At 43.4% G+C, this 27,450-nt stretch overlaps 1 protein-coding gene across 1 annotated transcript in view; it reads right to left on the bottom strand.

Annotated features, from left to right (window-relative positions):
- Window positions 1–27,450, bottom strand: part of ABCA13 (ATP binding cassette subfamily A member 13) — a 335,379-nt gene that overhangs the window by 159,469 nt on the left and 148,460 nt on the right. Inside the window, exon 39 of the mRNA XM_070477641.1 lies at window positions 22,452–22,542. Within this exon, the coding sequence (XP_070333742.1) occupies window positions 22,452–22,542 (91 nt within the window). The remainder of the gene's footprint in view (window positions 1–22,451; window positions 22,543–27,450) is intronic.

The raw sequence follows: 27,450 nt of genomic DNA, 5'->3' as shown, positions 1-27,450 counted from the left end.
ATGAAGCAGTTATTAAATCAGCAGATGGAAAGATTCTAGTGCTAGAAAAAGGTGTATTATTAAGCTAAATATGATCCTTTCTCACATAAATACAGATGTGAATATAAAATACCCCCTTCCCAATCATTTTAGGAGATTCTGATGTGGAATAATACTGATTCTGGGCATTATGTGTGCAGATCTATTAGGATAATTATGTGAATTATCTAGCTCAAGCTGAAATAACTGAGATGTTGCCAGTTGCCAAACCCCTAGATTTCCAAAACGATTGCTGAGATAATTACTTGATGTTCACAGCCTTGGGCTCAGGAGCTCTTTCTCTGCCAGAACAGAATGCCTCATTCTTTCAATTCAAACCGGAAGTCACTGGTGGACCCTGGGGCTTGGGCCCTGCCACGCCTCTGGACACTGTCCACTGGAAGTCACACCCCTCGGGTCAGCCTCTAAGGAGCATCCTTTGGGTGCATGTCTGGCCACTGCAGCTGCTTCCATACCGTGCATCTTCTCACATACAAGTACCCTGTCACACACATGCACCGCAGGCTGTGACTGCAAATACCTGTTCACATCACATACGGTCTGTATATGCAGCAGATGCTACAAAATGGAAAGAGGATATGACCACCTGAGTGTTGGATTGGCCTGGTGACAGAGGAGTAGGACCCGAGTCAGAGAATGGCCCTGTGCCCTCTGGCCATCACTGTGGGGTGGGTACAGCCTCATCTTTTAATCCACGTCAATCAGGATGTGAATCCAATCTCAGCCAACAAGCTGTGTGACTTCTGGAAACTTACCTAACCTCTCTGAATGCCATTTCCCTCAGTTGTAAAATAGAGACTTGTAGTATTTTCCCTTAAGATAGTGAGGATTATTATTACCACACTTATTAAATGACCAATAATGTAAATGCTCATCAGACAGCCCCAGCAAGTCTGCGGGGAAAGGGGTTTCTTATATTAAGAAAAAAGAATTTTCCCCATCTTTCCATAATCATTAATTGGATATAAATGGAAAAAATAAAGGGCTAAGATACTGAGGCTAAGATAGCTGATGTCATGAATCAACACCAATCAAATATTCATGGCTAAATTCATAAAAGTATTCATACAAATAATTTAACAGACAAAACTGAAATACTGGGCCAAACTGTTATGAATTGTCTCATTTGACTTATGAGTCCAATTATAATTCAAGGACTCCCGTTACATCCATAATTATTCACCCTCATTTACCTTAACCATCATATTGCTTAGGTAAGATGTACAAAGGTGTTTTTCTTTCTTTTTTTTTTTTCAAGTCAGATGGCCTTGATTGTTGAAACATTAATGCCTACTAAGGAATAACTTAAAAGGTCAAGGACTCTGCATACACCCCAAAGTGTGATCTCCACATCACCAAGTTCATCTGAATATTCTCAAAGAATTTAAAATAAAGCTTTACAAATGTAATGCCTTAAAATCAATTTTCTAAAAATGAGTACTCCAAAAGAAAACTGGGCAAACAGCATATCTGAATATGCAGGTCATTAAAAATACTACAAAATAGCAAAAATATGCTTACTGGGAAATCAGATATTTTCACGGAAGAAAATCTATCTGGAAAATAAATTTTCAGATGATCAACATGGTAAGGATTAAAAACAATGTTAATCCCTACTATCAGTGAGAGTTTTAGGAAATTGGCCTTATCAACAGCAGTGCTGGAGGAACAGACCTGGTCAGTCTTTCTGGGGGAAGCAAATATGAGCCCCCTCTGATGAGCTTAATTCCAATCCAAGAGTCATATTAGTCAAAAAAGCAAGAGAAATTCCTCAAATAGAGCAAACAAGGTGGTTTGTTACATCCTATAGAAAACAGTAGTAAGAAGTTGGAAACAACTTACATGTCTGACACAACAGGGATGAACTGAACAATTTATAATACAACTATGCAGTGGAGAAAAATTCATTGCAACATAACACGTGGAGACTAAATCACTGTTTTGTGAATATACCTTGGTGGAAAGTTGTCTGTTATGAATTGCTACACTCTATACATTATTTGAATTTGACCAAGTGATTTTTTTTAATTCAAAAAACTAAAGTGCTATATACATTTTCAATCTACTTAGTAAAGATTTATAACACTTTGTGCAGCAAGATCATGCTACTTCAATTTTCTTCTTCACAATTTCTGGGTTTTAAACAATGAATATTTATGCATCTCTAAGTTTACAACCCATGGGGTCTCAAGAGTTGGACATGACTTAGAGATGAAACCACTACTAATCAATAATTATTTTGTAAAAACTGTATATTTATCTGGGAAATGGTATGATTTTATGAAACAGAAATAGTATCTTTATTCACTGAGCTAGAGAATTTTACAATTGAAGTGGATCTTAAATACAGTAATTCAAACCTTTCACTTATTTATAAATACACCCAGTTCAAGAGAAATTGTGAAGTAAAGCTAAATTTGGGAGAACAAAGCATAGTATTTATTATGCATAAGTGCTTTGCGAGACCCTTAGGTTGTCTCTTTGAATAAAGTCCTCAAACCTTTTAGTCCTGTAATAGAGCTCAAGCCTAACAAAACATGACAATTACCAAGACCAACACAGCATACTCTATTCAACAGCGGGTCAGACTTCTCCAAAGAGCTGTCACTGCCAGAAATTCCAGGAGTGAAAAACGTTCTCTGATGGGTACGGAGGGTGCCTGGTGTAGGAGAGGACCTCTACGGAGAAGAAAGAAATTCTGAGACAGAAACATGGTAAGTGGGGTATTATGGATACGACCAGCCCTCCCCATCTGCCTCAGATCAAAAATATTCAAGAAAAAATGTTCCAGAATATTCCCAAAAGCAAAACTCAGATTTGTCACATACTGATAACTATACAGGATTTACATTTGTATCAAGTATTAGAAGTAATCTGCAAGCATGCGAGCTCAGTCACTCAGTAGTGTCCAACTCTCTGTGACCCCATTGACTGTAGCCCACCAGGCTTCTCTGTCCGTGGGATTTCCCAGGTGAGAAAATTGGAGTGGGTTGCCATTCCCATCTCCAGAGGACCTTCCTGACCCAGGGATCGAACCTGTGTCTCCTGCATTGGCAGGCAGGTTCTTTATTACTATACCACCTGGGAAGCCCTGAAGTAATCTAGAGATGATTTAAAAATATAAGGGGGTGTGCGTAGATTATATGCAAATACTACACCATTTACAGAAGAGGCTTGAGCATCTGGGGATTCTGCTGCCCATGGGGTCTGGGAACTACGCCCACGCCTTGGACAAGGAGGGACAACCATGTTTTCTACCCCAGTCATTACCTGGGATTTCAAAATTATTATCAGACAGTAAAAAACTTACACCATTTCACCTGCTCTCACCAGTCCAAAAACTAGAACCAGTGAGCTGTATGGAAAACTAACAGTGCTGGATGGCTCCTGGGGGGATATGCTTTCAGTCAACCCGGTGGACACCTGTATATGGCCATCAACATTGAAACCATGTCACAGGGACACAGTTTCCAGCATCGGGTCCCAGAAACCCAGCCTCACGTGGACACCCTGACCTTCGGACAGGGGCTTGTCCCGCCAGTGACCCCGTTCAGAACACAAAAGAGGCAGGTGGGGTGGTTCCCAATCTCTGTTCCGGTAAAGACTATAACTGTGTGACATTTATGCAAATTATGAGTGAATTATGAATAAGAACTCATACCATTTAAAGAAGAAAACTAACAAAACCAAATATCCTGCAATTAAGAAAGGAAGGAAAGTGGGCAACAGGGGTGGGAAAGAGAGAAAAAGAGAAAAGAGAGGAAATTGAATAAAGAATGAGGAAAAAATATAAAAGGAAACTTTCGTGACACATTGTTGGCTTATTAATATGACATAAAACCCAAAATACCTTAACTTCTTAAATGTTAAACATGATAATATAAAAATACATAAAATGTAAAACAACATAAGTTATTGTAACTTTTGTTAACTACTCTTTTATAAAGCAAATGTAATATTAAGTTGAATTCTTTACAAAGCTAACAAACAAAATCTATTTTATCTAAACTGTTTTGAAAATAATTTCACAACTCTATTTTACCCAACATTTATAGCACTTTACCTGTTTGTTTCTTGTAATAACCATACTATTTTCTTAGACATGATTTTTCTTTAAAAAAAGAGAAAAGTATGTGATAGAATAACTTTCTACATGACAAGCCACTGAACGTTCCAGTTTCTGTACAGGTATATATCCTTGATTTGATTCTTTAAAAAGCACTATGACTGGTGAAAAGATGTTCAACATCATTAAATGTTAGAGAAACGCAAATCAAAATTACAATCACACCTGTCAGAAGGGCCATCATCAAGAAGTCTACAAACAATAAATGCTGGAGAGGGTGTGGAGAAAAGGGAACCCTCCTACATTGCTTGTGGGAATGAAACTTGGTTCCCACACTATGGAGAACAGTATGGAGGTTCCTTTAAAAACTAAGAATAGAGCTACCATATGACCAGCAATCCCACTCCTGGATATATATTCAGAGAAACGCACGGTTTGAAAGGCTTCAAGCACACCAATATTCTCTGCACTATTTACAATAGCCAGGATGTGAAAGCAACCTAAATGTCCATCAACAGAGGAATAAATAAAGATGTGGTACATACAGTGGGATATTACTCAGTCATAAAGAAGGATGAAACAATGCCAACTGCAGCAACGTGGACGGACCCAGAGGCTGTCATACGAAGTGAAGTCAGACAAAGACGAACACTGTATGAAGTCATTTACATGCGGAATCTAACATATGAAACAAATGAAGTTATTCACGAAACCAAAACAGACTCAGACATGGTGATCAGACTTTTGGTTGCCAAGGGGTGGGGGGTGAGGGAGGGAAGGAGTGGGAGCCTGAGAACAGCAGACGCAAGCTGTTAGATGTAGGATGGACGAACAACAAGGCTCTACTCTATAGCACAGGAGACTACATTGACTCTCCTGGGATAAACCATAATGGAAAAGAATATGAAAAAGAATGTACATATCTGTGTAACTGAGTCACCGTGCTGTCCAGAAGAAACTTTCGCAACACTGTAAATCAACTGTACTTTAGTAAAATTTAAAACAACCACCATACTGTGATAACCAAAAGGTTAAAAGAATCAAATTAGTATTTTATTTTGGCATAGGGTCACCCCTTATACCTAGCCATATTTTTTTTTAAATAATGTAAAGGTTGCTGAAAACCCTTTGTTTAAACCTACCTTGAAAAAACAAGTGATTTGACCTTCAGAGAACCAGGGTGCCTCCTGGCTCTGCCATGAGCTACAAATATCAACTGGGCAAGTCACAAGCTCAGGATGTGGGTTTTGTCCTAAGTGCACCAAAGTCAGGTCCTCCAGAAGCATCTAAAGGGCCTCACTCTTGGGTGTTCAAACCTGAGCTCCCTCCAAAGTTCTAACACATGATTAGGAAAGAGAACTTGGGGGCACTTTCCACTGCATCCCCATCTTGACCTCAGCCCTGGCCCTCATCTTGGGCACTGTTCTGCATGGGTTGGATGGATGAAGGGATGGGTGGACAATGACCAGATGCTGGATCCAGCGTCCCCATCTATTTCTAACTCACTGGGCTGCGGCTCCCCCACCGCCACCCCAGGCCCTTCTCCCTCCTTGAGAAACAACCCCTGTGCATTTCCCCAGGCCCCGTACCTTCTTGGTTGTCAGAGATATGCCTAGTGCGCCTCATGTAAAGCTGTCCCCAAACCACCAGCGGTGGCTCCATCTCAATCTGACTTTAATCAGCATAAACAACAACGCTGAAGCAGGTGACAAAGCAGGACCCGACTCTGCGGTGTTCAGATACCCCGAGGCAGCTGCAACCATCAGGGCGGAGGAAACGCAGGTACCAGTTCAGGATGCCCAACTCAATCTCCACCCACTCCAGCAAGAGGGAGTGTGTGGAGGAGGCGAGAAGCATCCAGGGCACATCTCTCCTCAGGTTCCTAAAGACTGACAGGCCCCCAAAGGTGCCCAGAGCTCTCCTGTTTGATTTACCCGAGCTGGTCCATCATGACTTTTGAAGCAATGACTACACTTCAGAGAAGTAAAACACATTCTCCACCAGATATTTCACAAGAAGATGAGATTCCAGTTCAGGAAGTTCAGGAAATGAGGATGGTAACTATTTATCACCAACTTCCCAGGTAGCGCCAGTGGTAAAGAATACACCTGCCCATGCAGGAGACTCAAGAGACGTGGGTTCACTCCCTTAGTCAGGAGAATTCCCTGGCGTAGAAAATGGCAACCCACTCCAATATTCTTGGCTGGGAAAACCCACGGACAGAGGAGCCTGGAGGCCTACAGTCCACGGGGTCGCAAAGAGTCAGACATGACTGAGCACACGTATCACCAGCCTCGGGAGCTTGCTCTGGTGGGTGCTTCTGATCTGCATGCCAGCTCCACACACTTTCCCTGCTTCCTGAGTCCCCTGTGACCAACGCTGCTGCTTTCTGGCACCTGCCACCAGCATTTATCCCACCCAAGTCTATTTCAATCCCATTTTTATTTTGGCAGACCGTTTTCTGCAAAGCACCCCGCCAATAGCTCTCTGCTGATTTTAGCGAACTTGGCACACAGACCTTCTCTGGCAGGTGTAAGCAGCAGCAGACACGAATCCCGCCCCCACCGCCACCTCTTACAGAGAAGGCAGCATGTGAAGTTTGAGGAAATGTGGACAAAGAAGAAAAGAAAGCTCCACATCTAATGCCAAGGCCAAGCCCTAGGAGACACACAGAATCTGCAACAGCTCAGTGAAGAGGCAGAGAATACTGGCCTCCCGGTAGGATGGAAGTCAACAGGATGATCTCAAAAACCACAGGAGAGTCTGCAGAGCCTTCAGATTACTCGCTGCTGAAACTGCTTCCCATCATCACAAAAGCAGTAATTATAGACGAAGCACAGAGCATTAAATCAAGGGGAAAGAAGGAAGTTTAGGTAAAGTGATGCTGACAACCAGAGTTATCAGAATATCAATGCAATCTCAGATCTCACAAGGCAGGCAGGGGGTGGAAATATGGCTTCTTTAAGAAAAGGCACAGCAAAGCCCTATGGGGGAAAACACTTGTTTCCTATATTTCCTATTAGATGGATTTATGAAGTTTCACATCAGATTTGCTTTAAAGAGATTCTTAAAGGGTGCTTTTATAGCAGTAACCACAGACCACCTAAATCAAAGGAAACTGGGGTGCATGCTTAAAAAAGCAAATGTCAAAATTTGTGGAAAGTGAAAGTTGCATCCAACTCTTTGCAATCCATGGACTATATACTCCAGAATACTGGAGTGTGTAGCCTTTCCCTTCTCCAGAGGATCTTTCCAACCCAGGGATCGAACCCAGGTCTCCCACATTGCAGGCAGATTCTTTACCAGCTGAGTCACAAGGGAAGCCCAAGAATACTGGAATGGGTAGCCTATCTGTTCTCCAGGGGATCTTCCCAACCCAGGAATCGAACTGGGATCTCCTGCATTGCAAGCAGATTCTTTACCAACTTAGCTATCAGGGAAGCCCAAAATTTGTGGAAGTCAGGTGTAAAAATCTGCCACTTTACCTGCTTTATATATATAAAATACCTGCTTCATATATGTATATAAAATATATAAATATATAATATACACATTATATAAATATATTATAAATATATAAATTTATGCAATATATAAATTATATATTATAAAAATATATAATATAAATGTATTATATATAAATATATATATAAATAAAATATATATAAAATAGCCAACCTAACACACACAAGGTGATTCCCTTTGTGGTTTTGATTTGCATTTTCCTGATGGTTAGTGATTTTGAGACTTTCTTCATTTAACTGTTGTCCATCTGTATGCCTCCTCTGGAAATATTACAGGTCCTCTGCCCATTTTTAAATCAAGTTACCTGTTTCTTTGTTACTGACTGCAGAAGTTCCTTATGTATTTTGGAGATTAACCTCTAACAGGTGTATAGTTTGCAAATATTTTCTTTCATTCTGCAGGCTGCCTTTTCATTCTGTTGTTTCCTTGGCTATGTAGAAACTTTTGGCAAGAATGTGGAAAAGTCAGAACCCTGTACACATGTTTTATATATACATATTTATAATGGAATATTATTTAGCAATAAAAATGAGGAACAACTGGACCAGCCGAAGCTGGGATGTGCTCAGAGACGCAGGGAGGGGAGGGGTCTTGGGGGCAGGAGAAGGGCCAGGGTGAAGGTCCCAGGGGCCAGACAGAGCCCCATCAGCCCAAGAAATGGAAGGGACCCGGGGTTGGCTGCAGCACAGACACTAGGAGGCAGCCCCAGCTATGGGTCAACTGGGTCTGTGGGCAGAATCTGGGTGCCAAAAAACGGAAAACTTTGAGTAGGAAATTTGCAATCAAATACCCGAATGCCTCTGGCTACAGTGGAGGGTGGATGGGTGGGATTTGGAGGGAGTGTCATGTAAACCAAGCGGAGAGAGATGATGTCCTCTGAAGGGTGGAAGACTGACAGGTGGGAATCACAAGCTGGGCTGGACCACACGGAGAGGAAGGGGCTGAGAGGCTCCTGGATGGAGCTGCAAGCAGGTGGTCACAGCCCCAGCTTGGGGGTGGGGGGCAGTCACCAGAGATTCCTCAAGAGCTACAGCGACCAGCAGCACAGACACTGCCCCCTCCGGCCAGGAAGAGACAGCCATGGGCAGAGTGGTGCTCAGAGAGGAGTGCAAAGAGGAGAGGCCGGGCTTCTGGAGCAGGGCCTGGAGCCTGCGGACGTACGATATCACCAAGTTCCAGGAAAGAGGCTTTCGTGCACAGAGTCAGGGCTGAACGCCGCTCATCGGTCAGGAGTGACGCTTTCAGAGCAAGTGGCGGCCACTGGGGAATCAGAGCAAATCCTGGGTGAGCGGTGCAGGCACAGCTGGGGAGATATGAGGGCATCTCATCGTCCATGTGAGGGGGAGCCCTGCAGGGAGCTGGGAGGCGGGCAGGTCTGCGAGGGGCAGGGGCTTCGGAGAAAGGTTCTGCTGTCATGCGCCACTTGGTTTCCCAAAGGAAGCCAAGCTTCCCTTACAGAGCCACGAGCCTCTGGAAGTCCTGATGGGAGAGACTTGGGAGACGGGAGACTGAAAAGACAGAGGAAAGGACTTCTGCTCAGAAGGTGGCAGGCTCTTGTCCTGGGCAGAGGACCTGTGCTCACCCAGGAAGGAGAACCCTCTCTCTCCTGGGAGGAGACAAGGGAAGAAGGGGTGGAGCAGGCAGGGGCAGTGGCTGGGGGCAGAGGTCCGCGCTCTCTGTGGCAGAGGAGGCGAGGGGCAGGCCAGAGCCACAGGAGGGCCAAACTTCCAGCGCTGAATTCCCACCAGGACCGTGGGAGCCCAGGGAGGCCAGCTGGACGGCCGAGAGTCAGTCACCGAGCATCCACACCCCCTGCCGCCACTGCGCAGCCCAGAGGCGCTCCGGAGCCTCTCGGAAGAAAGTGAACATGGTGCAAGTGAGTAAAGAGAGCTCAGCCTGGTCAAACCTGTGAAGGGCTAACACACTGGATGTTGCAGGGATGTGACCACTCAGGAGAGAGGAGAGGCCTGGGGTGCAGAGGCTGCCCACCATGCCCTGGGGTCAGCGGGGTCAAGGCAGGCAGATGGTCGCGGTCACCAAGGCTGCGGCTGCACTGTGGGGCTGGACCCTGCAACCCCACCTTCGTGTCCCGTGTGAAGAGCACAGCGAGGAGACACCTCGTGCTGTTCGGCTGTACCGGTTGCTCTGAGGGCCTTTCAAAGAAGGCAGTCCTGGTGGGTTCAGCTACAGAAATGTGTAGCCTGGCCTCGAGGCTGGAGGTCCAGGATCAGGGGCCAGCAGGCTGCTGTCTGTCCCTGAGGCCTCCCTTCCAGGCCAGCGGATGGGGTCCTCACATGGCTCCTCCCAGTCGGGCATGCGCCCTGGTGTCTCTCTTTATGTCCAAATCTCCTTCCCTAAGGAGACAGGTCATACGGGTTTAGTACCCATTCCTGTAACATCGCTTAACGCACCTATGGACACCTTACAATGGAGAAAAGACAATCTCTTTAACAAGCGGTGCTGGGAAAACTGGTCAACCACTTGTAAAAGAACGAAACTAGAACACTTTCTAACACCATACACACACAAAAAAAAACTCAAAATGGATTAAAGATCTAACATAAAACCAGAAACTACAAAACTCCTACAGGAAAACATAGGCAAAACACTCTCCGACATAAATCACAGCAGGATCCTCTATGACCCACCTCCCAGAATAATGAAAATAAAAGCAAAAATAAACAAATGGGACCTAATGAAACTTAAAAGCTTTTGCACAATGAAAGAAACTATAAGCAAGGTAAAAAGACAGCCTTCAGAATGGGAGAAAATAATACCAAATGAAGCAACTGACAAAGAATTAATCTCAAAAATACATAAGCAACTCCTGCAGCTCAATTCCAGAAAAATAAATGACCCAATCAAAAAATGGGCCAAAGAACTAAACAGACATTTCTCCAAAGAAGACATACAGATGGCTAACAAACACATGAAAAGATGCTCAACATCACTCATTATCAGAGAAATGCAAATCAAAACCACAATGAGGTGCCATCTCACGCCAGTCAGAATGGCTGCTATCAAAAAGTCTGGATAGCTGGAGATAGTGGGGAGAAAAGGGAACCCTCTTACACTGTTGGTGGGAATGCAAACTAGTGCAGCCACTATGGAGAACAGTATGGAGATTCCTTAAAAATCTGGAAATAAAATTGCCATTTGACCCAGCAATCCCATTGCTAGGCATACACACTGAGGAAAACAGAATTGAAAGAGACACGTACACCCCAATGTTCATCGCAGCACTGTTTATAATAGCTAGGACATGGTAGCAACCTAGATGTCCATCGGCAGACAAATGGATAAGAAAGCCATGGTACATATACACAGTGGAATACTACTCTGCCATTAAAAAGAATACATCTGAATCAGTTCTAACGAGGTGGATGAAACTGGAGCCTATTATACAGAGTGAAGTAAGCCAGAAAGAAAAACACCAATCAAGTAAACTAACACATATATATGGAATTTAGAAAGATGGTAATGATGACCCTATATGCAAGACAGCGCAAGAGATACCAATGGAAAGAACAGACTTTTGAATTCTGTGGGAGAAGGTGAGGGTGGGATGATTTGAGAGAATAGCATTAAAACATGTATATTATCATATGTGAAACAGATCACCAGTCCAGGTTCGATGCATGAGACAGGGTGCTCAGGGCTGGTGTACTGGGATGACCCAGAGGGATGGGATGGGGAGGGAGGTGGGAGGGGGGTCAGGATGGGGAACACATGTACACCCATGGCTGATTCATATCAATTGTATGGCAAAACCCACTACAATATTGTAAAGTAATTAGCCTCCAATTAAAATAAATAATTTTTTAAAAAAAGAAATTGCATTCAAAAAAAAAAATGATTTTTTTAAAGACCCTGCCTACAAACACACTCACCTGCTGAGGTGCTGGAACCAGTGCTTTAACAGACAGCATTGACTTTCTTGTGCCTCAGACAATAAAGAATATGCCTGTAATGTGGGAGACCTGGGTTCCATCCTTGGGTCAGGAAGATCCCCTGGAGGAGAGCATGGCAACCCATTCCAGGATTCTTGCCTGGAGAATCCCATGGACAGAGGAGCCTGGTGGGTTACAGTCCATAGAGTCACAAAGAGCTGGACACAACTGAATGACTAACACTTTCACTTTCTTCCATCATTCATCATTCAGACCCCAACGCCAATGCCCTGCTAGAAAGCAGCAGAAAGAGCCAACAGACTTGAAACTTGTGATTCTAAGTAGAATTGCCCAACTCTTCCACCCAACCAGTGGACTCAAGGTGTGTGGCCTGGAGCAGCAGCATTGCCTAGGAGCTCATCAGAAATGCAGGTCCTTGGCCCCCGTCCTAAACAACTGAACTGGGAATCTGGGGGTGAAGCTCAGGGCTCAATATTTTAACAAATTCTCTGGGTCAGCGTTTTGATGTGTGCTCAGTAAATTTTTCAGGAAGTCACCTAGTGAATCCAGTTCTCTAGGTATACATCAAGTATTATAATAAACACAGGTATATTAGATCTTGGAAAAGCCTTTGCAAAAAACAAAGGATCCAAAGAGCCCGAAACAGCAGGCCGTGCGCCTGGACGGGTGTTTCCTGCTGGACCCGCTGAGGACGGGCAGACAGGCAGGGTAACTGTAGCCTCGGCCTCCTCACCCAGACAGGTGGGAGGGCCTGCCTCCAGGCTGGCTGCGAGCGCGCGGCGAGAACATGCACAGTGAGTGTCACAGCGTCTGATGCCCTCCGGGTGCCTCTGTGTGGGGGCGCCGCCCACACCTGCCTCACTGCACAGGACTCAGGCTTCACAACTGGGGCTCCAGGGATTAAGTCTATATTCTGTATTTTATTCTGCCGTCATCAGTCTCTCAGAGAAATAAGAACTGAGTTACTGGCAGGCTGTTTCTGAAGACACAGGGTGTATAGAGAGAAGGGGTACCTGCGGGGGGTGCCCCCAGGCTCAGGAATCCAAGACAACAGTAAGTCTCCAGGGCATTCGTAGGAAGAGGAACCTTTCTGTAAGTGGTTACTCTAGAAATCATGTTTGCCTAATGTGGATCACGCAAACAAACAAAAATAGACAAACATAGTAACTAAAGCATTTTACCCAGAAGACATGACAACACAAAGTCTCCGAAATCCTGATCTAGCTTTCTGATAAAATTACTTCCAGGAAGTAGCATAAATTTTACTTAGGTACAGGCCTCATACTGAGCTGAACAGGAGGATTTTGCAGAATATGATAAAATTGGTAAACGTAGGCAATATGGTACCAAATTTGTTTTAATGCATCTTGGACTCACTTCTTTTTTAGTAATGAAATACTTAAATAGACTTTCAAATGATATATTTTCCAGTTCCATAATTTGTAATTTCAATGATAAATAAGATTACATTTTTATATCATATTTTACAATGGTAATGGAAAACACTATAATTTTTCTTTCCTCAGGATTCTCTTTAAATTTAAAATGTAAGTCTTTTTCAAGTAACATTAGCTTTTTTGCATGTCTATTTCTAACATATTTACATGGATTTTCATAATGTTCCCCAAATTCAGAACATGGAATTATCATTTTTCAAAAGAGACATATAGCCAGAATGAAGAGGATATATATGTAGGCAATACATTTTCAGTGTAAATTATCTTAAATTCTCAACAATGACAAAATGTTTATGAGAGCATAATCATATTTTCTTTAAATCTGTGCATATATATAAAAGTCATTTAACTAATGTAACACAAAAAAGTGAAGACTCAAAAATTAAACGTTTAGGCAACATTCTAGTACTGAAAAGAGAAAATAATGCATATGTTCAGCTAAAATAAAAATTTTATATGAAACAGAAACAAGTTATGATGTGTACAGTGGAATATTAACACACAGAAGTTACACAGGCAATAACACAGATGAATCTCAGAGATAAAACATAGAGAAAAAAAACACATAATTTTGTGCATATTGTATTATTCCACTCATATGAAGTTAAGAAAACAGGCAAAACTACTTGAAAGTCACAGCGCTACAGTCAGAGGAAAGGTCTGCCTTGGTGAGGACATGAGGGCCAGCCAAGGCCAGCCTGGGTGATGACTGCACAGGTGCGCACCATGGGGCGTTCACCCAACTGTGCGCCTAAGAACTGTGCCATTTATGGTAAGATACACACAGTTTCTGTTAGTAAAAACACATGTAAAACACTATTTTTTTAAATTAATGATTCACGGGAAAAGTAAAAAATTACAGGATTACAAAACAAATTCAAATCACTGTAAATATGAAGAGGGGCCCAAATTAATTAGCAACATGGAAATAAGCTCGGCAGTTACAATAATATAAGTCTAAAGGAACCCAAAGGCTGACCCTTCATAAAGGGTTACAGGCCTTTTCCTTTGACTGTAGGGGAAGACCTTGAACATAACAGCTGTCAGTCCTACACTCAGACTACACAACAGCAGAAGTAACAATTTTACATATTCAATTAAGATTGCCTTTAAAAAGTCAAAACAGAGATTTTCCTGTTGAGTCTGAAGAAGAAACGCACGTGCTGTGTGAGAGCCACATGTAAGACCTGAGGGTGACCCGCAGGACCTGAGAGCAGACCCACCGACTGCCGGCCGGCCCCGGCGGAGCCCAGGCCTGTGAGCACAGGGACCCGACTTCCACCCACAAGCTGAGAAAGGCTGGGAGAGGAGCCACACAAGCAGGTTTCTAGACAAGAAAGCAGAGCAGATGGCACCTCTGCATCAGCCGTGGGAGACTCCAGACTTCTGACCTACAGAGACTGGGAGATAAGAAGTAATATTCTGCACACAAATATGATGTAAAAACCAGCAATTGTAAGCAGAGGAGACTACAAATGCAGGATATTGGAAATGCCTTTGAAACTGAAAAATCAGTAACTTAAAGCAATCTTGTGTGTATATACATAAGTCTGTGTGTATATATAGCCTGCTATATCAAAGCCTTATGGCAACTGCAAACTGAACATCTCCAACATACATGCATGCATGCGCGCACATACACACACACACAAAGCAATCCAAACACAACACTAAAATTAGGCATCAGATCACAAGAGAACAAAAGAGAAAGGGAAGAAAAAAGACCTACAAAAACAAACCCAAAACAATTAACAAAATGTCAATAAGAACATACATATTCATAATTACCTTAAATGTAAATGGGTTAAATGTTACGACCAAAAGACATAGACTGATTGAATGGATACAAAAACAAGACCCATATATATGCTGTCTATAAGAAACCCACTTCAGATCTAGGGACACGTAGAGAATGAAAGGGAGGAAATGGAAATCAAAAGAAAGGTGCAGTAGCAATTCTCATATCAGACAAAGCAGACTAAAATACTGTTACAAGAGCCAAAGAAAGACACTACATAATGATCAATGAATCAATCCTGGAAGTTATAACAGTTGTAAATACATATGTACCCAACACAGGACATATCAATATATGACATATGCCAACAGGTACAAAGGGAGAAATAGACAATAACACAGTAATAGTAGAGGACTTTAACACCCCACTTGAACCAATGGACAGATCACCCAGACAGAAAATCAATAAGGAAACACAGGCCTTAAATGGCACATTAGACCAGATGACTTAATTACTACTTATAGAACATCCATCAAAAGCAGCAGAACACACATTCTTATCAAGTGCACATGGAACATTCTCCAGGACTGACCCACATGCTGAGCCTTGGTAAATTTAAGAAAATGATATCATCCAGCATCCTTTCCAACCACAACACCATGAAATCAGAAATCAACCACAAGGAAAAAAATCTATTAAAAAACACAAACATGTAGAGGTGAAACAATGTGCTACTCAACAACCAATGAATCACTAAAAAAAGATCAAAAAGGAAATCAAAAAATATCTAGACACACACAAAAATGAAAGCACAATGATTCAAAACCTATGGGATGCGGCAAAAGCAGTTCTAAGAAGGAAGTTCATAGCAATACAATCTTACCTCAGGAAGCAAGAAAAATCAAAAATAAACAAGCTAACCTTACACCTAAGGGAACTAGAGAGAAAGGGACAAACAAAACCTAAAGTTAGTAGAGGGAAAGAAATCAAAAAGATCAGAGTGGAAATAAGTGAAACAGAAATGAAGAAAACAATAGGAAAGATCAATGAAACTAAAAGCTAGTTCTTTGAAAAGATAAACAACACTGGTAAACCTCAGGCCAGACTCATCAAGAAAAAAAGGAAGAGGACTCAAGTCAACAAAATTAGAAACAGAAAAGGAGGAGTTATGGGCAGTCCAGTGGTTAAGACTCTGCACTTCCAATGCAGGGGACGTGGGTTTAATCCTGGTTGGAGAACTAAGATCCAATGCGCCACATGATACAGGCAAAAAAAAAAGTTATATGGACAGTACAGAAATACAAAGGACCAGAAGAAACTATTATAAGCAACTATATGCCAATAAAATGGACATGAAAGAAATGGACAAATTCTTAGAAAGGTACAATCTCCCAAGACTGAACCAGAAAGAAACAGAAAATATGAACAGACTAATCACAAGTAATAAAACTGAAACTGTGATTTAAAAACTCCCAACAAACAAAAGCCCAAGACCAAATGACTTCACAGGTAAATTCTATCAAACATTTAGAGAAGTGTTAACACCTATCCTTTTAAAACAATTCCAAAAAGTTGCAGAGGGAGGAACACTCCCACATTCTATGAGACCACCATCACCCTGATGGCAAAATCAAAGATGATACAAAAGAAGAAAATTACAGGCCAATACCACTGACGGACATAGATGCAAAATCCTTAACAAGATACAAGCAAACCAAATCCAACAACACGTTAAAAGGATCACACACCATGATTAAGAGAGATTTATCCCAGAGATGCAAGGATTTTTCAACACCTGCAAATCAGTATGATAGACCACACTAACAAACTGAAGAATAAAACCATATGATCATCTCAACAGTTGCATAAAAAGCTTTTGACAAAATTAAATACCCATTTATGATTTTTTTTAAAAATCTCCAGAAAGTAAGACATAGAGGGAACCTCAGTTCAGTTCAGTTCAGTCGCTCAGTCGTGTTCGAGACTCTGCAACCCCATGAACCGCAGCACGCCAGGCCTCCTTGTCCATCACCAACTCCTGGACTCTACCCAAACTCATGTCCATTGAGTCGGTGATGCCACCAACCATCTCATCCTCTGTCGTCCCCTTCTCCTCCTGCCCCCAATCCCTCCCAGCATCAGGGTCTTTTCAAATGAGTCAGCTCTTTGCATCAGGTGGCCAAAGTATTGGAGTTTCAGCTTCAGCATCAGTCCTTCCAATAAACACCCAGGACTGATCTCCTTTAGGATGGACTGGTTGGATCTCCTTGCAGTCCAAGGGACTCTCAAGAGTCTTCTCCAACACCACAGTTCAAAAGCATCAATTCTTCTGCACTCAGCTTTCTTTATAGTCTAACTCTCACATCCATACATGACTACTGGAAAAACCATAGCCTTGCCTAGACAGACCTTTGTTGACAAAGTAATGTCTCTGCTTTTTAATATGCTATCTAGGTTGGTCATAACTTTCCTTCCAAGGAGTAAGCATCTTTTAATTTCATGGCTGCAATCACCATCTGCAGTGATTTTGGAGTCCAAAAAATAAAGTCAGCCACTGTTTCCACTGCTTCCCCACCTATTTGCCATGAAGTGAAGGGACCAGATGCCATGATCTTAGGTTTCTGAATGTTGAGCTTTAAGCCAACTTTTGCACTCTCCTGTTTCACTTTCATCAAGAGACTCTTTAGTTCTTCTTCACTTTCTGCCATAAGGTGGTGTCATCTGCATATCTGAGGTTATTGATATTTCTCCTGGCAATCTTGATTCCAGCTTGTGCTTTCTCCAGCCCAGCATTTCTCATGATGTACTCTGCATATAAGTTAAATAAGCAGGGTGACAATATACAGCCTTGACGTACTCCTTTTCCTATTTGGAACCAGTTTGTTGTTCCATGTCCAGTTCTAACTGTTGCTTTCTGACCTGCATACAGGTTTCTCAAGAGGCAGGTCAGGCAGTCTGGTATTCCCATCTCTTTCAGAATTTTTCACAGTTCATTGTGATCCACACAGTCAAAGGCTTTGGCACAGTCAGTAAAGCAGAAATAAGATGTTTTTTCTGGAACTCTCTTGCTTTTTCAATGATCCAATGGATGTTGGCAATTTGATCTCTGGTTCCTCTGCCTTGTCTAAACCAGCTTGAACATCTGAAAGTTCACGGTTCATGTATTGCTAAAGCCTGGCTTGGAGAATTTTGAGCATTACGTTACTAACATGTGAGATGAGTACAATTGTGTGGTAGTTTGAGCATTCTTTGGGATTGCCTTTCTTAGGAACTGGAATGAAAATTGACCTTTTCCAGTCCCGTGGCCACAGCTGAGTTTTCCCAATTTGCTAGCATATTGAGTGCAGCACTTTCACAGCATCATATTTTAGGATTTGAAATAGCTCAACTGGAATTCCATCACCTCCACTAGCGTTGTTCGTAGTGACGCTTCCTAAGACCCACTTGACTTCATATTCCAGGATGTCTGGCTTTAGGTGAGTAATCACACCATCATGATTATCTGGGTCGTGAAGATCTTTTTTAGACAGTTCTGTGTATTCTTGCCACTTCTTAATATCTTCTGCTTCTGTTAGGTCCATACCATTTCTGTCCTTTATTGAGCTCATCTTTGCATGAAATGTCCCTTGATATCTCTAGTTTTCTTGAAGAGATCTCTAGTCTTTCCCATTCTATTGTTTTCCTGTATAGAGGGAACCTACCTCAACATAATAAAGGCCATATATGACAAACTCACAGCAAACATTATACTCAATGGTTAAAAACTTTATTTCCTCTAAGGTTAGGAACAAGACAAGGATGTCCACTCTCACCTCTATTATTCCATACAGTTTTGGAAGTCCTTGCCATAGCAATCAGAGAACAAAAGGAAAAAAAGGAATCCAAATTCCAATCCAAATTGGAAAAGAAGCAAAACTGTCACTGTCTCCAAATGACATAATACTATAGACAGAAAATCCTAAAGATACTACCAGAAAACTACTAGAGCTAATCAATGAATCTGGTAATATTGCAGGATACAAAATTAATACATATAAGTCTGTGGCACTTGGATGCTACATACAAAAATTCAGAAACAATCCAAATTACCATTATCTCAAAAAGAATAAATACCTATGAATAAAGTTACCTATAGGGGCTTCCCTGGTGGCTCAGATGGTAAAGCGTCTGCCTGCAATGCGGGAGACCCGAGTTCGATCTCTGGGTTGGGAAGATCCCCTGGAGAAGGGAATGGCAACCCACTCCAGTACTCTTGCCTGGAAAATTCCATGGACTGGGGAGCTTGGTAGGCTACAGTCCATGGGGTCGCAAAGAGTTGGACACAACTGAGCGACTTTACAGGTTCACAGGATCAAGGAGGGAAAAAACCTGCACTCAGAGAACTATACGGTACTGATTAAAGAAGTCAAAGATAACACAGACAAATGGAAAGATACATGACGTTCTTGGATTGGAATAATCAATACTATCAAAATGACTATATTAACCAACAAAATTTACAGATTCAATACAATCCCTATCAAACTACCAATGGCATTTTTCATAGAGCTAGAACAAAAAATCTTAAAATCTGTATGGAGACATAAAAGACACTGAACAGCCAAAGCAATCTTGAAAGATAAACAGAGTTGGAGGAACTGGGCTCCCTGACTTCAAACTATACTATAAAGCTGCAGTCATCAAGATAGTATGGTACAGGCACAAAAAAAGAAATACAGATCAATGGAACAGGTCAGCAAACCGAGAAATAAACCCACATGCCTATGGTCACATATCTATGACCAAGAAGGCAAGACTATACAATGGAGGAAAGACAGTATCTTCAATAAGTCTTACTGGGAAAACTATAAATGGTACCGGAAAAGCATGTAAAAAATGAAAGTAGAACATTCTTTAACACCATACACAAGAATAAACTCAAAATGGATTAAAGACCTAAATATAAGAGTGGATACTATAAAAACTCTTCGAGGAAACATAGACAGAACACACTTTGACACAAATTGCAGCAATATCTTTTCCAAGGCATCTCCTAGAGTAACGGAAATAAAAATAAAAATAATCAACGGGACCTAATTAATCTTAAAAGCTTTTGCACAGCAAAGAAAACCATAAGAAAGGCAAAAAAAACAACCACAGAATGGGAGAAAATATTTGCAAAAGATGTGAGTGACAAGGGGTTAGTCCCCCAAATTTATAAACAGCTCATGCAACTCAATATAAAAAAAAAAAAATCCAATCAAAAAATGGGCAGATCTAAGAAGACATTTCTGCAAAAAAACGACATACAAATGGCCAAGAGTACATGAAAAGATGCAATTATCATTAATTATTGGAGAAATGTAAATCAAAACTACAATGAGGTATCACCTCACACTAATCAGAATGGCCATCATCAAAAAAATCTACAAATAATAAATACTGTGGAGACTGTTGAAAAGGGAGCACTCTTACACTGTTGATGGGAATGTAAATTGGTGCAACCGCTATGGTGAACAGAGAGAGGTTCCTTTTCAAACTAAAAACAGAGCTACCACATGATCTACCAATCCCACTCCTGAGCATATTTTGAACAAAACTGTAGTTCAAAAAGATACACGCACCCCTGTGTTCCCTGCAGCCTATTCACAATAGCCAAGACATGGAGACAACCTAAACATCCATTGACAGATGAATGGGAAAAGACGTGGTACTTACATACCATGGAATATGACTCAACCACTAAAAAGCATGGAATAATGCTATTTGCCTCAACATGGATGGACCTAGAGGTTATTATACTGAGTGAAGTAAACTTCTTTAGACAGACAGCCTGAAACCTGAACTTTACAGATGTCACCGAAGAGGCTCAAGAGGAAGTGAGGTACCTGTTTCTGAAGACTGGAGGAAGTTCATAGTCTGGCAGTTCTTCACATGGTTAACCAGTGATCTCACTCCTAGATGCACGCCCAAGAGAGAATGTATGTCCACAGATAACTCACACACAGATGCCCATAGCAGCATCTTCATAACAGCCAAAAATTGGAAACAATCCAAAAGATCATTAGCTGGTGAAAGAATAAGCCAATTTTGGTGCATCTGGACAACGAACATGATCTGGCCACCAAAGGAGTGCAGCACTGACAGACCAGCACGTGGTCCCTGGAAAACATCAGGCCGATAAAAGACGCCAGACACAGACATGCACGTGCCGTGGGCTCCACTTGCACGAGCGTCCGGAGCAGAAGCGCACGCAGAGACAGACGGCAGAGGACAGCTCACCTACGACTGGAGCAACGGGGGTCAGGGGAGGAGACAGGTAAGCTGACGAGAGGTTTCTTCCTGTGGCAATGCAACTTGCTCTGAACTTGATGGGGACAAGGGATCCACAACTCTATGAATAAACTACAAGCTGCTGAACTGTGTTAAATGGACAAATTGTGTGGTGTGTAAATTATTATCTCAAGAGAGCTGTTAGGATAAGATACACCCAACATCATTAATCATTAGGGAAAAGCAAATTAAAACCACAATGAGAGACCCCTACAAACCAATTATGATGCCTAAAATAGATAATTTTTAAACCTGACAGTACCAAGAGCTGAAAAGGAAGCAGGGCCAATGGAAAATCATATGCTACTTGTGAGAATGCAGTCTACCAAACATTTGTTGTCAACATCCGGAAGTGCTTAGTTCTGGTCAGTTATTTGAGGGTCTATGTGCCTGGAGTCTCTGATGAAGACTGAGGTCTATCATCCTCCAGGCCTCTCCAGCCCAGCTGTGTCCTCCTTTCTGGGGCACTGTGCACAAATTGGGCAGGAACTGGTCTCACAGAGGCCCAGTCACACACCCAGGTTCTGCTCCACAGCTGACGCCTGTGCACGCAGATCTGCACATGAAACCTAAGAACACACTTCAGTCCCACATGGACAGAGGCTCCAGGGAGCAAGGCTCACATTTGGATTTTTCTGCATGTAAACCCGTCCTGGCAAAGTCCCTGCATGTAAGGCGCACATTGAGAATGATGCTGGACTGGCTTGTTCGTGAGGCAGGAGAACAAAATGGACTGATTCTGTTACCCTCATTTTCTGTACTAAGACATTGCTTCTGTGATAGAGTTCTGGAGAAATGTAAAGCTCTCCCACACACACAGATGTTTGATTCAAGTCAAGGAAAAACACCAAGCTTTCTGCCTCCATCCAATTATACCCCTGCTTAATCTCCTCCTCTTCAACTTTTCTTAAATTTATTTATTTAATGGGAGGACAATTACTTTACAATATTGTGATGGTTTTTTCCATATATCAGTACAAATCAGCCACAGGCAGACACGCGAACCCTCTCTCCTGAACCCCCTCCCACCACCCTCCCCACCCCATCCGTCCAGGTTATCACGAGCACCAGCTTCGCGTGCCCTGCCTCATACATCAAGCTTGCGCTGATTATCGATTTTACACATGATGATACATATGTTTCAATGCTATTCTCTCAAATCATCCCACCCTCTCCTTCTCCCACTGAATCCAAAAGTCTGTTCTTTACGTCTGTGTCTCCATTGCTGCCCTGCACATAGGACTGTCGGTACCAAATACCATATATATGCGTTAGTATATGGTATTGATCTTTCTCTTCCTGACTTACTTCATTAAAACAAGGTGGCGGTAAGGGTGGGGGCCTCACCTCATGCCCCCCCACACCCCCACCCAGTGGAAATGCAAATAAACCCCCTGACTTACAGTGACCAGGACCAGGCTCTGGGGGTGCCGACTCCAAGCTCAGGGCAGCATCAGGTTGCTTCTTGGAATCTTGCAAAAGATGCAGAAACACCTTTTTAAAAATGGAAAAGAGCTTCACATTATTTTATGTTCCTTTCCACATTGTACCTCTTCTGCCTCAATTACACAACTGGGTCATTATGACAATAGTCACCAAACAGCCACCATGCTTGATTTGGTTGTTCAGTTAAAGGACAGAACTCTAAGGCCACCTGGTCCTGCCCACAGGACAGAAAGGTGAGTGAAACCAGTCTGAAGCTCAGGGCACCTCGGTTCTGGCCAAGCTGCCAGGCAGGAGTGGGCAGGGCATGTGAGGCTGACCGCACAGGGCATCCAGCTCAACTGCGGTTTGTGAAGCACTGTCCAGCATCTGAGAAACTCAGGAAGAACCAGGCCACAAACTCGTGAGCCGCACACCGATTCAGAGTGGGTGGGGCCACGGCGACAATCCCCACCACACCGTCCTCTCCACAAGTGCTGGGACCTCACGCTACCTAAACAGGTTTGTCTACAAACTGGCTTCAAGTCAGTAATTGGTTAGTGCTGGACGCTGAGGCGCTGCCTCACTCTTCAAACCGAAGGGCTGCGGCTGTCATCAAAGTCCACAAACAACAAATGCTGCAGAGGGAATGGAGAAAAGGGAGCCCTCCCACACTGCTGGCGGGAATGTGGAGCACTCCCTATGAAGAACAGCATGGAGGTTCCTTACAAAACTGAAAACAGAGCGACCACATGAGCCAGCAATCCCAGTGCTAGGCACGGATCTGGAGAAAAACATAACTCAAAAAGACAGATGCACCCCAATGTTCATGGCAACACTTTACAACAGCCCGGTCATGGAAGCAACCTAAATGTCCATCAACAGAGGAATGGATAAGGACAACGTGGTGCGTATATACAATGTAATATTACTCAGCCATAAAAATAGTGAAATAATGCCATTTGCAGCAACATGGATGGACACAGAGATGATCATATTAAGTGAAGAAAGGCAGAAAAAAGAAAAACATCATAAACATTGCTCATATGTGCTATCTAAAATATGACACAGATGACCTTATTTACAAAAGAGAAAGACTCACAGACATAGGAAACAGAGCTACGGTGACCAAACAGGGAAGGAGGGAGGGATAAACTAGGAGTTTGGAATGAACTTATATACACACTACTATAAAAGAACTAGATAACCAACAAAGACCTACTATCTAGCACAAGGAACTATACTGAACATCGTGTAATAACCTATAAGGGAAAACAATCTGAAAAGGAATATATGTATGTATTCATATATACATACATATGTATGTATAGACATGGGTTCCCCGGTAGCTCAGCTGGTAAAGAATCTGCCTGCAGTGTAGGAGAGCCCGGTCTGACTCACGGGTCAGGGAGATCCCCTGGAGAAGGAACAGACTACCCACTCCAACACTCATGGGTTTCCCTGGTGGCTCAGACAGTAAAGAATCTGCCTGCGATGCAGGAGACTTGGGTTGGATCCCTGTGTTGGGAAGATCCCCTGGAGGAGGGCATGGCAACCCACTCTAGTGTATTTGCCTGGAGAATGCTTATCAGAGGAACCTGGCGGGATACAGTCCATGGGATCACAAAGAGCAGGACACAGCTGAGTGACTAACACTACTATACATACGAAACGGAATCACTCTGCTGTACACCTAACGCTAACACAACATTGAAGATCAACTATATTTCAATAAAAAAAATTTTAAATCCAAGGACTAGGCCCAAAATCAGTACGAGCGAGGTGCAAAAGCACGTGCTGGAGGCAGGGAGATGCGAGGACAGGCGCCTGTGGGTGACTGCTGGGGGGAGGGGACAGGCCGCGCGCAGAGGAGGGAGGTGTCCCTGATGCGAACCCTCGCGGGTGAGGGGAGAGGCAATCTGCAGAGGGCAGAGGCGCTGGGGTCTGAGGCAGGGGCTCCACGCCCAGCTGAGGTCTGGTCAGCCCTGCGCTGCAGACAGAGGACTCACACATCCAGGGGGCGGAGTGACAGTAACTCAGTGCATGACAGCCACAGGCCTGGGAGCAGGCAGCGGGTTTCCTCACTCATGCCTCAGCCCCTCCCGGGGACCATCGCTGAGCCAGGCACGGCCCAGGGCTGCCCTCCCCCGGCGGCATCACCACACACACACGCCCCCTCACCCCTGCCCATGGCTGCAAAGCCCTGGGGTCCTGACATCAGCCCCGCTGCAGCCTCCCCACCAGCTGGGTTCCCGCTGTGACTCCAAGTCCCCCCCGCCTCCAGCAGACTCTGCAAACAGCACTTCCATCCTGAGTTTATTTTGGGGACCGAGCACAGAGGGACTGACTGACTCTAGGCCTTCCTAGGAGTCCGTGGCCCCTAGGAGAAGATGGGGAGAGGGCGCCAGGGGAGAAGCAGCTGGCAAGGGGGGAGAGACCGGCCTTCTCAGTACATATGATGAATTAGTTTGGGCAGACTCCTGCTGAGAGGATTCTGAGTCCTCCGAATTGATGATGAGCCATGAGGTGTCATTCATTACTTTTGATCTGATGAGGTTGCTTTTATTGGTAAGATAACCCCTTGCTGATTCCCAGTAAGACCCCAAGGAAAAGCTGCAGACCTCACAATTACTACAGGTGGGAACAACAACTTAATAATAAGAGAAGAGCAACGCTGTGCCACATGTCACCCTGGAGAAGGATTCACCACCCCAGCTTCGCTGCTCATCTAATAAATGGCATTAATAATAAGATACAAAAAACAGAAGTGTTGTTAAGAGTGAATGCATTTGCATGTAAAGCTGGGAAGGCAATGCCAGCCACATGGGAAGCTTGTGATATCTGACCCCAAGAGTGATGGGAGGAGGAATAAGGACAGCTGGATGCCTGCCACGTGTCACATAATTTAATTATTAAGTTGACCCAATGAGATCAACACGGCCATCCCCCTAAGAGGAGCGCGCCGAGGCCAGTGAAACCAGCATTCACCTGGTGCATTTACCAAGAATGAGATTATAAACAGCAGAAGTAGTGCAGCTCAAGACTCATTCACTGAGCAAAGACTTCCTCTGTACCTCATGTTAGTGGGAACTGTCATTGGATTTTAAAATGTAATTGTGAATTATACAAAACATACCTTGATAACAAAAAGGAGTCTTGATAATCATCTTCATCTGCTCTTTTAAGTTTCCCTCTTTCTCCTTTCCTAGCAAGGCAGTGTGTGTGTATGCGCACCTGTGTACTTGGGAGGAGAAAACAGAATAAAGGCAGAGGCCCTGCTCTCAGAAGCTCACAGACCACCAGACAGATGAGCACAACACAGAACTCGGCACCATATGGACTAGTCTCAGCATCCTGGGGCAATAAAGTACCGCAGGGTGACTGCACTTAACAATACTGCATTGTACATTTGAAAGTAGATGAGAGAATAATTTCTTTCATTTCTCATAACAAAATAAAATACACAATTATGTAAGGTGATGGATATAACTAAATTTATAATGGTGATCATTTCCCAATATATACATAAATCAAATCATTTAATGTTGTGCTCTTTAAACTAATACAATGTTATATGTCAATAAAACTGAGAAGAAAGAAATGACCAAATTAGACATCAGGGACACTAAACACTGTGAAAACAATTGACAATTTAACAAAACTATGGATTTAAGTACAAAGCCTATGGCACCTCTAAAGGAACAGAAGGTCAGATGTTAGAGAGTCTTCATTCCGGGATTTGTGTTTTGGTAACTGAGAAGAGCTGCAGGATCTAATTTCCATAATGGTCCCAGATCACCTGTGTCAACCGGGCCATCAGTCCTCAGACCGCAGGGCTAAGCCTGCGCCCTCGTCAAGCACGGTTAGACCCCAGACTTGACCTGCACTGAAAGTGCCAGCTTGATGGACTGCACCCTGGAGACAGCCAGTGCAAGACGCCTTCTGCCTGGACGCTGCAGAAACTCATGAAACTGACCAAGCTCTGTGAGACAACGGCGGCATCACGGCAGGAATGTGAGCAGAGGAAGACTTTCCAAACTTTGGCCAATGTAACATAAGCTGCGTCTTTCAGCCTCCCCACAGAGATTTTTTTTTTTTAAGAAATGGAAGATAAAATCAGGAGATGGTTTAAATGATAAAGAATAAGACAGTCACTGGCCAATCCTCTCCAGGCATGGGATTCTGGGCAGGGCTGCCCCCTGCCAGGTCACACGTGCACACAGGAGGACTTCTATTATTTTAAAGAACTTGAATGCGTTCACAATTGCTGATATAACAAATTGTCACAAACACGGGGCTTATGACAACGCACATCTTCCACCTTATGTTCCTGAAGGTCAGAATCTGAAACGGATCCGAGGACTGAGGTCAGGATGTTGCTGGGCTGGGTTGCCTCGGCAGGTGCTGAGGGAGGAGGCCCTCTGCTGACTTTTTCAGCTCCTAGTGGACTGTTTGGCTCGCAGCCCCTCCCTCTGTCTTCAGAGCTCATCGCTGCGATCTCTGCTTCCACGAAGGCGTCACCTGCTCCAGGGTTCCAGGGATACAACGGCTCTGGAGGTTCCAAGTGATTCTCAGTATATATTGAGAGATGGAGTGAGCACGGAGCCTGAAACCCCACCACGAAGGGATCCGAGGCAGCAGCCCCCTCACGACCATGACTGCATCCAGCAGCCAGGCTCCTGGGAGACAGGATGATTCTAGCTCCTCGGAATTACAATAGGATCTGGAGCTCAAAGATGGGGGAACGTGTTAGAAGACACGGGTCAGCCTAGTGGGGTCCACTGGCTAAATCTGATGTGAATTCCAAGTAAATAATTACAACAGTGAATTGTAGCTCACTGAACAAAATAGGAAGCCATGCGTCACTATGGATATCAAGAGACAGGGTGAAGATAAAGTGCTTCCTTATGCTAATGTCAATTTAAAAATGTAGAATCCACGCTGGGGTTAGGAAATTGTCCCCGTGGCAGATGTCTCAGC

This window comes from Odocoileus virginianus, chromosome 1 (genome assembly GCF_023699985.2).
Source record: "Odocoileus virginianus isolate 20LAN1187 ecotype Illinois chromosome 1, Ovbor_1.2, whole genome shotgun sequence".
NCBI classification, from domain to species: domain Eukaryota; kingdom Metazoa; phylum Chordata; class Mammalia; order Artiodactyla; family Cervidae; genus Odocoileus; species Odocoileus virginianus.
The sequence above is the reverse complement of the archived record's forward strand: the minus strand, read 5'-3'. Positions and strand labels throughout refer to the sequence as shown.